General features: G+C 48.6%; 1 protein-coding gene across 2 annotated transcripts in view; it reads left to right on the plus strand.

The window, feature by feature from the left end:
* Window positions 1-12,744, plus strand: part of IFT46 (intraflagellar transport 46) — an 85,106-nt gene that overhangs the window by 4,611 nt on the left and 67,751 nt on the right. For both annotated transcript variants that reach the window (XM_084604904.1, XM_084604905.1), the window contains exon 2: window positions 11,762-11,970. In XM_084604904.1, the coding sequence (XP_084461030.1) occupies window positions 11,762-11,970 (209 nt within the window). The remainder of the gene's footprint in view (window positions 1-11,761; window positions 11,971-12,744) is intronic.

Here is a 12,744-nt window from a genome sequence, read left to right on the forward strand (position 1 = left end):
TGGTATGTGTACTGTCCGTGTAACCATTGCTGGTCGTCACACACCAGTCTTATTCACTGTGCTCCAGGAATGCCCCCATGACCTGATTCTTGGCCTTGACTTCTTGACCGCTCACTCAGCCCTTATTGACCGTTCAACCGGCATTCTATGCCTGGACCTTCCCCTCTGCTCTGAAGACCTCTCCACGCCACCTCGCCTCCGCTCAGCAAAATATTCCCGCCTCCCTCCGGAAGCTGTTGTTTATATTCTTATGTGCCCTTTCCCGCCCGTGCCCGATGAAGACTACCTGGCGTGCCCAATTACAGACGCCGTCCTGCAGCGTCACGTCATCCTCTCATCGTACACGTATCTCAGAATTGCACCACTCTCCCAGTTCTAAACTTCAGTTTGTCGACCCAGTCCTCCCCGACGGAATTTCATTAGCTGAACTTTCCCCGCTGACCGACTGTGAAGTTTCAGCCCTAACTACCGACCCTCCTTCTGCACCTTGCACCGCCTCTACCGCTCCTATGTCGTCTCCTTTACACCGTGATCCTGTTTCCAGCATGATTGCGGCCGACCTGCAACCCGATTCTGTCGACACGCTCTACAAGCTGTTACTTTCATACAGCGACATTTTGATTTTGGGGCCCGACCACTTGGACAAACGTCTGTTATAGCAGCCCACCGTATCGACACCGGCGATGCTGCTCCTGTTCACAAGCTATCGTACCGTGCCTCTCTTTCCGAGCGCCAGGTGATTCAACGTGAAGTCGACAAGATGCTGGCCGACGACATCATTGAGCCTTCCAACAGTCCCTGGGCGTCACCGGTCGTGCTAGTACAGAAAAGAGATGGGAGCTGGAGATTCAGCGTCGACTATCGCCACCTCAACAAGTTGACCAGAAAAGACGTCTACTCTCTTCCGCGCATCGACGATGCACTTGATTGCTTACATGGAGCCAGCTACTTTTCCTCTATCGACCTTCGCTCGGGCTACTGACAAATCTCCGTCGATGAACGAGACCGCGAAAAAACGGCATTTATCACTCCTGACGGCTTCTACCAATTTAAAGTCATACCTTTTGGCCTATGTAACGCCCCTGCAACTTTCGAAAATATGATGGACTCGTTGCTGCGCGGCTTTAAGTGGACGACTTGACTTTGTTACTTAGAAGACGTCATTGTTTTCTCGTCCACTTTTGACAGCCACCTCTCTCGCCTTTCTACCATTCTCGAGCTATTTCGCCGCGCCGGCCTTCAACTCAACTCCAAGAAATGCAGTTTCGGCCGTCGGGAAATCAAAGTTCTTGGCCACTTAGTGAACGCTGCTGGTGTTCAGCCTAACCCCAATAAGATTCGCGCTGTTCGTACTTTTCCCACACCAAGTTCATCTAGTGATGTTCGAAGTTTTCTTGGCTTGTGTTCGTATTTTCGTCGTTTCATCCAGAACTTCGCAGCCCTTGCTCGCCCTCTCACCGCCCTACTGAAAAAAGATGCACCTCTCTCTTGGGGCCCTCACCAAGCTGCAGCTTTCTTTCTCCGAATTTATCGCTGCTCTCACAAATCCACCCGTCTTGGCCAATTTCAACCCTTCGGCCCCTACCGAACTCCGCACTGACGCCAGTGGTCACGGCATTGGAGCTATCCTCGCTCAGCGGCACGACCGCACCAGAGTGATTGCGTATGCCAGCCGCCTACTATATAGGGCAGAACAAAATTACTCTATCACAGAGAGGGAGTGAGCTCTTGTTTAGGCTATTGCGAAATTCCGTCCTTATTTGTTTGGACGACCCTTTACTGTTATCACGGACCGCCATGCCTTGTGCTGGCTATCTACACTCAAAGACCCTACTGGACTTTGGGACGCTGGGCGTTAAGATTGCAAGAATACACCTTTTTCGTGGTTTATAAGTCTGGTCGACTTCACCAAGATACAGACTGCTTGTCCCGCCACCATGTCGATCCTCCCAGCTCTATGGCCTGTGACAATGAAGCATGTATCCTGTCTTTATAGGCTTTTCCCCACATAGCCGACGAACAGCGTTTGAACTCCGCACTCCGGTCTATCATCGACCGTCTGACTACCGGCCAGTCTCATCCCGCCTTCGGCTTGTTCGTACTCCAAGGGGACGCACTATGCTGCCGCAATATGCGACCTGGTGACGCTGAGCTCTGTCGTTCCGAAACAGCTGCGCTCCACCATTTTGGAACAATTTCATGATGCTCCCACCGCTGGACACCTTGGCGTGTCCCGCACGTATGACAGCGTGCGCCGACGTTTTTACTGGCCAGGTCTCTATCGCTCAGTTCAGCATTATGTGGCCGCATGTGAGCTGTGCCAGCGTCGGAAAAATCCATCCGTATTGGCTTCAGGACACCTGCAGCCAATATCCATCCCGTATGACCCATTTTTCCGTGTTGGTGTTGATTTGCTTGGACCTTTTCCGGTCTCTGCGTCGGGCAACAAATGGATCGCCGTAGCGACCGACTATGCTACGCGTTACGCCATTACCCGCGCGATCCCGACTAGCTGCGCTACAGACGTCGCTGATTTCCTCCTTCACGACGTGATACTACAACACGGTGCCCCTTGTGAACTACTCACGGATCGTGGTCGCTGCTTCCACTCCAGAGTAGTTGACGAGCTACTTCGTGTGTGTACCGTCCGCCACAAATTTACCATCGCCTATCATCCTCAGACCAACGGCCTCACAGAACGCCTCAACCGTACACTCACAGATATGTTATCATTGTATGTCTCCGGCGATCATCGGTATTGGAACATTAATCTATACTTTGTAACATTTGCCTATAACTCTTCTCGTCATGATACCGCTGGCTACTCTCCCTTTACCTGCTCTTTGGCCGACACCCATTACTCCCCTTTGATACATCGCTACCCACTACTGACACCGCCACTACTACTTACGCTCCTGATGCCATATCCCGTACTAATGATGCTCGCCACATTGCACGCGACAGGCTCTTTGCCTCCCAAGGCTCCCAGCAATCCCGTTATAACAGTCGCCATCGCGATGTGCACTACGCTCCAGGCTCTCTCGTTCTGCTCTGGTTCCCATCACGCCGGATGGGCTTGTGCGAAAAACTTCTACCACGCTACACAGGCCCCTACCGTATCTTGCGCCGAGTTACCGATGTCACATACGAAATCGAATATTTGAACACGGAGTCTTCTGCACCAGGAGCTTCCGACATTGTGCACATGACAACTCAAGCCGTATTATTCACGCTCTGCTTCGCTTACCTAGAACGCACTGGGACTGTGCTTTTGCGGCGGGGGTAATGTTATGTGGTGTGCTACGCTGGCATTCAGCAAGTGAAGAAAGAAGTGGCATGGTGTGTGGACGAAGACGACGCTCAGTGTTGAGTTGTGCGGCTAAGCGGTGCCCATCGATTTTATAGTGGTGTTACCTATCGGTGCGTGAATTCCACTCGTAACAATATGTGTTCTTCATAGGATCGTTGGCGGAATCAAACAGAGAAGTCAATGTATGGTCTTTGCGTTGCTCGGTTCGAAAAACTCGGAGATCGGGGAACGAGCCAAATATTCATCGAAGTTGTCTGCGTCGTCATCAGTCGTTTGAAGCGGCGAACGCGAAAGGCAATCAGCATCTGAGTGTTTATGGCCGCTTGTATGTGCTACAGTAAAATTAAACTCTTGTGAGCCGCCCTCACCAGCCAGCAAAGGGAATGGCGGTCGGTCACGATGGTGAAAGCATTCCCGTACAGAGAGCAACGAAAGCGAAAACAACGGCGAGACATTCTTGCTCCGTAACCGGGTGATTTCTTTCACGTTTACTCAACGAGCGGCTGGCATACGCTATCACGTGCTCATCGCGTCCATGGCGTTGTACAAGTACAGCGCCGATACCACTTGCGTCAGTGTGTTGGAGCTGATGGGCAGAAGTGGCGGAGGATGGGGCCTGAGGTCAAAATAAATTTCAGATGACGGAAAGCTGAGTCACATTCGCTGGTCCAATTGAATGATGCATCTTTATGCAGTAGACACGTGAGTGGGTAAGCGATGTCTGCAAACCTCGATATAAAGCGTCGAAAGTACGAGCATAGCCCCAAAAAGCTCCGCAGCTCTTTAACTGATTTGGGCACGGTAAAACTTTTGACAGCTTCAATTTTCTTGGGATCTGGTCGAACACCTTCTTTATCAACTAAGTTACCGAGGACAATTGTTTCACGTTCAGCAAAATTACATTTCTTTGCATTCAGTAACAAGACCAGCTCGTTCCATGCAATCAAGCACGATATCCGGACGGCTGTTGTGTTCACTAAATGTTTTGCCAAAAATTACAACGTCGTCCAAATAACATAAACAAATTTGCCACTTTAGTCCACGGAGGATTGTATCTATGAACCGCTCGAATGTGGCAGGCGCATTACATAATCCAAAAGGCATAACATTAAATTCATAAAGTCCGCCTGGTGTTACGAATGCCGTTTTTTCTTTATCTGCGGTGTGCATGGGGATTTGCCAGTAACCGGATCTCAAGTCAATAGAAGAAAAGTATGAAGCTGAGTGCAGACAGTCAATTGCGTCATCTATACGTGGAAGCGGGTAGACGTCTTTCTTTGCGAATGTATTTAAGCGGCAGTAGTCAACACAGAACCTCCATGTGCCATCTTTCTAACAAGGATAACCGGAGCTGCTCAAGGACTACAGGACTCTCGAATAATGCCGCGCTTTAGCATGTTTTGAACTTGCTCATCTATTACCTTACGTTCAGTTGCTGAGACTCGATAGGGCTTCTGACGTATTGGAGGCGCGGACCCGGTGTTGATCGTGTGATGAATACGACTGTTAGGCAGTGGTGTTGAGTCGTCCATGGCAAAGTCGAACACTGTCACGTGTTTCAGAAGTATTCCCACTAGAATGCGGCGCTCGGTTGTAGAAAGAGACTTATTAATCATAGCTGTAACTTCGGTTTCCATACCTGGTTGCACCTGCTGCTCAATGACAGAGCTGTTTAACGCCGTGACGGAACCTGATATGCCTTCCTCGAAACAGGCGAGTTTTAGGCCCCGAGGCAACGCAGTTGGCTCTTCAAAGTGGTTTACTGTCCACAGCTCAGTGCGACCTCTAGTCACGGGAACGACACAACGAGGCACAAAGATACTCTTCTTAGAGCAAGTGAGTCTCGCAGGTTCTACTATAGCTTCAAAAGATTCGCATTGGTTGCGAATAGAGAAAACCCACACGAATGCTGCAGATAACGCTGGCACAATTGTGTCTTCTTCCACAGCAAATGCTCCAAAATCAGGTGTCGAGTCAACCACAAAAGCCGAAAGTAGTGAAGGATTCAAAGCAATCTCTCCCGTACCAGTCTAAAGTTGCGTCACACTCTTGCAGAAAATCAATCCCGAGAAACACATCATGCGTTGACCGAGGCAGCACTGCAAATTCTACTCTAAACTCGAGGCCACCAATAACAACATCCGAAGCACACACACCAAGAGGAACTAAAGGTTCACCACCGACACCACGGAATAACACTGCACGGTCACCACTGAACCTTACTTTCCTACCTAAACGGTTCTTAAAACTCACACTCATAACAGATACTGTAGCACCAGTGTCCACAAGAGCCATTATTTTCACGCCATCAGCAAACACTTCCAATTTGTTTAACATAAACACGGGTAGAGGTATGGACGTCATAGACTCGCCGGCGGCCTCACCTCCATCAGCCGCGCCTCCTAGTTTTCCTGGGGCGCAGGGGAAGGACGACGTCGAGGGGAAGGTGACCTGTGCTGGCGCTGGAGTGGCGGCGTCACACTACAGTCAGATGCAGGAGATGAATTCCGCAAATATGTCGAATGGTATGAGTGCCAAGTGGACATAGTCGGGGATCGCTGCTGTTCGGTGTGCGGCCGTCCGTGAATGTTCGCGGGGATCGGTAGTCTTGGACAGTTGGAAAACGGCGACGGCAGTATCGAGCGATATGCCCCGCAATGCCATACCTGTAGCACACAGGTTGAGGGCGCCAGCGATCAGCATACGAGTCCTCACTAACAAAGTCGCGACGTTGGTTGTAGCCAGGCTCTCGCTGCTGACGAACCGTCGTTTCCAGAGTAGGCGAGCCTCCTTTCCGTCGGCTGGTGGGCATAACGTTGAGTAGAGCTGTGGCGATCATCCATATACGAAGCGCCGCTAGGTTGAACCCACGGAGTGGACAGGGCGGCAACATTTGCCTGCGGTGCACAACTCTGCCGCACATATTCTTCACCACATCACTGGATCTTGACAATTCCTCGCGTACAATCTCTCATCAGCAATTGAAATTGAAGGACCGGCTTTAACACTGGCTACAGAGGTGACACTGGCCAGTCTTCCGAATTTAGGTGTAATTCGTCGCAGCTTGAGAGCCTCAAATGTTCTACAATGCTTTATAACATCAGCGGTGGTGCTCAGGCTCTCTTTGCTAGTAAGAAAATTGCACGAGGCAGCGGAGGTGGCTCAGCTACAGAGCCAGTCGCAGGCCCGTGCATTTTCTTTTCCTTCTTCCTACAACCACAACAACAACATCGCACAGCACATGGACGCCTCTTCGTTTCGCCTCTATCGAAACGCGGCCGCCGAGGTCGGGTTAGCGGGTGCAATGCCTCCGCTGCCTCGTGCGGACAGAAGAGAGACAGAAGAGAGAAAATGAAGAGGGAGAGAAAGACGCGCGCCGCAAAAGCCGTCGTCCACCACCTAAGCGATGGCGGGTGCAATGACGGCCTACAACAGATTGGTTGGTTTGTGGGGTTTAACGTCCCAAAGCAACTCAGGTTATGATAGACGCCGTAATGGAGGACTCCGGAAATTTCGACCACCTGGGGTTCCTTAACGCGCACTGACATCGCAATAAAAATTCGTTGGCAGGCTAGCCTCCGCCGGAAGCGGCGTTAACCTACCAGTTCCAGCCCCGTAGGGCCAGGAACAGCCACCCTTCACCACCTCCCCCTTTCTGGAGTTTTCGGCCCTGGTCTGTTGGGCCGCATCCAAGTGGAGTGGAGAGGGTACCGTTTAGTGCGTGCAGAGCTACGCGCTCTGCAATCGTAATCAGAGGGGTTTGCTCCGAGGTTGTTGAGGTTTCTACGGCGGTGGAGGGCGGGATACTTCAAATATGCGCCAATTCATGACAACGGATCACGTACAGAGTATTGTCACCGCCGTAAGACAAACACGAATAATTCAGTGAAACAACGATGTTATAAATGTGTCTAGGCCAGCATTGGGCTAGGTGACAGCGGCATAATGATGTAAAATAGTTATTTCGCTAGTAAGAAGTTGGCTTTGCCTTAGAGGGGCCCTCAGTTCAAGGCTCTCTCACTGAGTTGGCGCTGGTTGGAGACAAGGGGTTGCGTTGGAACTCCCAGGCGACACCGCAAATATATTTTCATAGAGGGAAAGAGGAGGCCGAGAAATTTATTTTGTGTGTGTGTGTGTTTTAAGCTAGTACTTGGAAAAATCAATCTATGTCCTTTCTCGCATTTTTGAACAGAACGCTCTGCATTGTGGCCAATATGGCACTCCTCACCTGGCAAGGGTTTTCTTACATGAATGCCCCGCGCTCTCCTCCCTTCACCTAATTCTTGGCTTGTTTACCTTTCTTTTGCCAACATCAGACCCTTTCATTTCCATAAAATTGGCCTCTGCCGCGATGTCCTAGTGGGCGATTTTAGTAAGCGTATGACACCCACAAAACACGACGACAAGCAAGGATTAAATATGCTAGGCGTCATTTTAGTTATTCAGAAGCGCAATTTAGACAACAGGTTGGCGTGGCTACCACGCTGAACGCAACTTGCTCGCCGATATCAGCCCCTCAGTTCGCATAAGCGGCATTGCAGAGCTTATATCGCGTAACATCGTCTCAGCACACGTTTTCTAAAGTTAGGTTGGGCGCATGTATACACCTACTCCACAGCCACAGCTGGTGTGATGTCAAAGATACTGAACTTGTGCCGTTAGAATCGAATATATAAAATGTAAATAATCGTTCTTTTACCTTTCTTTTCGGCTTGTCTCCTAGCTATGATTGAAAGATGAATGGAGGGGTAGCGGCTTACTGTGTAGCTGCGCTTTCGTTCCTGCCACCTGGCAATTGCGCATCACTGCACCTGCAAGTGCTACATAGCCGGCGAATTATAAAAAAAGAAAGGAATTTCTCCTGGACCATGCTGTCTGCATAAACTTGGCTCTGTCAGTCAGAAATAACTTCAGGATGTAAATAACTGGCTGCCCAAATATACCGACTGTATCGTATCGCACCTAGCTACGGTTGATTTAAACACGCTAAGGGGAAAGAACTTAGCCCTATATTTAACTGTATACATTACTTTCACCGAAAGCCAGTTTCCACACACAGATGAAGAGGCTGTCCGCAGATACCCCGTGGATACCCCAAGGAGATCGTGTCAAGTGTTGTTGAGACCTTTCTTGCCGAATGCACAGTCTAAAAGAACAAACGCACCAATGCCTCCCATACAGAAAAAAAAAAAAAAAAAGACAGCGTGCATCCCGTACGTGCACGAAGTTTCGCACAACCTTAAAGAACTTCTGAGCAAAGCAGGCATTAGGCTGTTTTTTTTTTTTTTTTTTTCGGCCAGGAATAAACTAAGTGGAATCTGAAAACACGTGCACGAGGATAGGAGAAAGAAAAAAAGTATTTCTGAAGAAGCACAAAAAGTTTGTCGACTGTTAATTGTGTTGGCGTTGTTTATAAGATCCCGGCGTCGTGTGGCCCTGTTTACATCGGTGAGGCGAGACAATGCATTACTGTTTGTGAACACGCAAAAAGTGTATGAAACAGGTCAGGTAGAAACCCTCTCACATTGCGCATAGTGTAAAAATTGTGAAGCGAATCTCAATTGGACCACTATCATATCGCCCGATACAAAGATGAGATCTCGAGGCTCATTGCTGAAGCTTGCAATATACCTTAATCAACATTCTGTCGATAACTATCTTTTCAAAGGAACATGCGTGTCTAAATCAGTGGCGCCGCTTAAGTTCAATCGGATTGTGGGGCTGCGTGGTTTCCGCAGCTTCTTCTTCTTTTTTTTTTTTTTTTTGCTCGCGTTGTTTTCTTTATATGCTGCCTCACCTGCAGCAAACACTTGTTTGGTTGCAAATCAGCGCATGTTCCCCCTGTCTTCGCTGTTTTATTGTTTTCTTCAACTAGCCCGTATTCTTCCGCCATTCCACTTTGATGATCCAACTGGCTTCCGAGGTTGCACTTGATGATTGGATAACTCTGTTGAAAATGTTGCCGCTAAATATTAGCGATTTTCTTGACCGATATTTGCGGATTTCTTTCTACAACAGTTAGATCCTTGTAAAAGAGGTATTATCAACTTAACGGTAAGAATGAAACGAGGAGAAGAAACAAGAGAGCGAGACAAACACTTTCAATTTTACACTTAGCTGTCTCCATGTCGGTGAGATGGGACGCTGCATAAACCAGCGACTACGTAAAACACGCCAAGGAATCGAGAATTGATCACGCCGAAACCATATAGCCTTACACTGCGCAGATGCGAAAATTGTGAAGCGACTTCCAATCAGACTATTACTACATCGGCCGGTATAACGAAGAGACCTCGATGCTCATTTACGAGGCCTACAATATACAAAACTCAGGTGACACGTGAATCAGCAGCCCGCCGATGGCTCTCCTCCCACAAGAATGTGCGTATCTTGATCAGTGATACTGAATAATTTTCAACGAGTTCTGTGGTTGTGTCATTTTTACTTTTCTTTTTGTTTTACTACACTAGCTTTTATATGCACTTGTATGAATAAAATTAAATCAACCCAAGCGTCTGTCTCACTCTCTTGACCAAGCGCTGTTTTTTCCTTACCGTATTCGTCCTCATCAGGCATTAGCAACATGGTCTGTTGACTCGTTTCCAGCATTTTCACCGCCACTGGCGGTTGTTCATTGGACGTGGTTAATTTAATGGTGGCGTTCCTGTGAGCCTTTTGAAAAGTGTGTACGAGCAGCGGACGACGGCTGTTGCGACGCGCGTCTTCCTCTCTTCATTTTCTTTCTTCTCTATTTTCTCCTCTGTCCGCACGAGGCAGCGGGGGTGGCTCAGTTACAGAGCCAGTAGTAGGCCCGTGCATTTTCTTTTCCTTCTTCCTACAACCACAACAACAACAAAGGGTCCAAATATAATCGCGAGTGCAATAAGTGCCTTCGCAAAAGATGTTTGTTGAACTTAGTGTTCCACTATATATGCTCTAGAGATAGAATTAGGGGAGTTAGCTGCACTGCCCACTGACGTCCCAAACCACGTGTCGTAGCTGCTGGGTCTGTTTGATTTCAATTAGACCAATTTTTGAAACGCGAACCATTACTAGAGCCATTACACGAAAGTCCGTCTGGCGTTGTTGTTCTCACTGTTGTAGCTTGTGTTCTCAACACTCTGTGGTACCCATAAACATAAATTGTTCGGTATTGGGGTTCGAAGTTAGGCCCTCTGTGCACCAAACAGCGCAAACTCGGAATTTTTTCACAGATTTTTAGCGACAACGTCCGAATATCGCCGGTCTTGTGTGCAAAAGACACGCGCCCACATAAGAAATAACAATGAATTTAGAAATAATTGCAGCGAAACTGCGGTCACACAAAGGGCGAATATTTCGAATTCTTACACGTAAGATCTCGTCCTACAAAGCAGAAAACAGAACCCGTTAGCGGTATACTTCAAAGCACGACTGTTTATGTGGTCCCAGGCGCTCACAACGTTTCTTTTTTTTTTTTTTCTTGGAGGTTGGGCTTTACAGCATAACAAAAGTACCTTACAGAAAAGCACGCTTCGGGCTTTTCTCTGCTTTCAGTAGCAGCAAACGCTCACAACAGCTTTTTTTTTTTTCCTTTCTTGTGGAGTTGGGCTTTACAGTATAACACTAGGATCTTACAGAAAAGCACACTTCGGGTTTTTCTCTGCTCGCAGATAGCAGCAGACGCTCACAACAGCTTGTTTTTTTCTTTTTGGAAGTTAGGCTTTACAGCATAACATAAATATTTTACAGAAAAGCACGCTTCGGGTTTTTCTCTGCTGGAATATAGCAGCAGGCACTAACTACGAATTCCGGGGTAATGGGTCGACAGGGGCAGACGCCGTTAGGAGACTCTCTGCTAGCGAAATGATGATCCGGGCTCTATGCTGAGCGCGCGTCAACAATACCTTGGCAATGAAAATTATTCTGAAAGCATTTCGTTGGGCTCCTTTTCTTTCACTACTGTAGGTATAGGTCGGCTGATTATGATCGTGATGACTCCAGCAAAACTCACGAATCCATAAACCCAGCCACACAGTATTCTAATAGAATTTGATAACCTAGGTTTGAACATCTCAATCACCTATCGTTGGATACCTTCGTTTATTATCCCTATTCGAAGACAGCGGAAGACACCGCTACGGATAAATAACAAATAGCCACTCACTATCAGGACATCAGGAAAGCATTCGCATCAACTTAACCCAACGTGGAAATACCTTACTTCCTTCGGAAAGTCCGAACTAACCCTCACCTTACTCCATTAATGTGCTGCGACTTTAAACTGCGTTCTACAAATCACTGTTGCGGGAGGCCGGCCTTAGGCTAGGGAAGATATGGAACGTACTTATGCCCGAAGGGAAAAAACATTGTCTTAACTTTGGCACACGTTAAAGCTCCCGACATTCGGAACACGCCTTCTTCCCGCCTGATTCTTTTCCTGGAAAGTTAACGTCATTATTTCTCACGCAGGGGCAAGCAGGCGGAGGCAAGCCCGGACTGCTGGCATCCATGCTGAACCCGTTCCGCAAGCAGGCGAAACCCGAGGCAGTCCAGGGACTGATGGCCAACTCGTCCGAGGAAGGGCCGGCCCAACGGCAAGGGGATGAAGAAGACGAGGACCAGGATGACGAGGAGGAGGAGGACGAGGACGAAGACGAACCTCTGGTAGCGGTCGACGGGTGCGTGTGACAATGGGCTGTCGCTGGCAGCAAGCATAGGATGTCCGGTGTGATGGCGACAAAGGGGAAGGCTGAGGACATATCTGGTCACGTGGGCAATCGGGTGATCTTATGTACCGCTCTACTGCCACTATGTCGGGTACTCCTTGCGTCATCGGCGACCACACGATCGAGAAGAAAATAACGCGTGGCTTTGCAATACTAGTAGGTGCTCCCATCGACAGCTGTCGCTCGACTAACCGGGTGACGAGGGCGAACAATGTCGTGCTCTACCGGTGGTGTTGTTTTTCTGCCATTACTACGTGTTGTTTTGTAAAAAGATACTTTGCACCAGTCTGTCCACCTTTTGCACAAGACCTGGCAGCGAAGTCCCTCGATTAGTAGTAGTAACATAAAACATTTTACTAGAGGAAACGGTTTGGGGGTTGGGGTTGATTGGGTCCTCAATCCGGGACTCCGTTGGCTGAAGCCACTGCCTGAGCTCTCTCAGCTAAGGTCCTTTGTGCTGCGAGGTCGTAGCTGGACACCTCTCAATCCGCCCACGTTTGGTTTTCTTACGGGTTGGTTATCCTGGCAAGCCGATACAATATGGTAAAGGTCCGCTTTCTGGCCACAAAACCTGCATTCAGGTGAAAAAGATTCTGAGTCAATTACATGCAGTTTAGCTGGGCTGTTTTGGGACAGGGTTTGTAAGCCCCTGATTTAGCATATTTATAGAATCCTTAAGCGGGTGCCGGGAATGTTTGTCTGGCTAAGCGGACGTGTTGCAGTATC

The sequence above is a fragment of the Amblyomma maculatum genome, chromosome 5 (genome assembly GCF_055883805.1).
Source record: "Amblyomma maculatum isolate TAMU_Amacu chromosome 5, ASM5588380v1, whole genome shotgun sequence".
NCBI lineage: Eukaryota > Metazoa > Arthropoda > Arachnida > Ixodida > Ixodidae > Amblyomma > Amblyomma maculatum.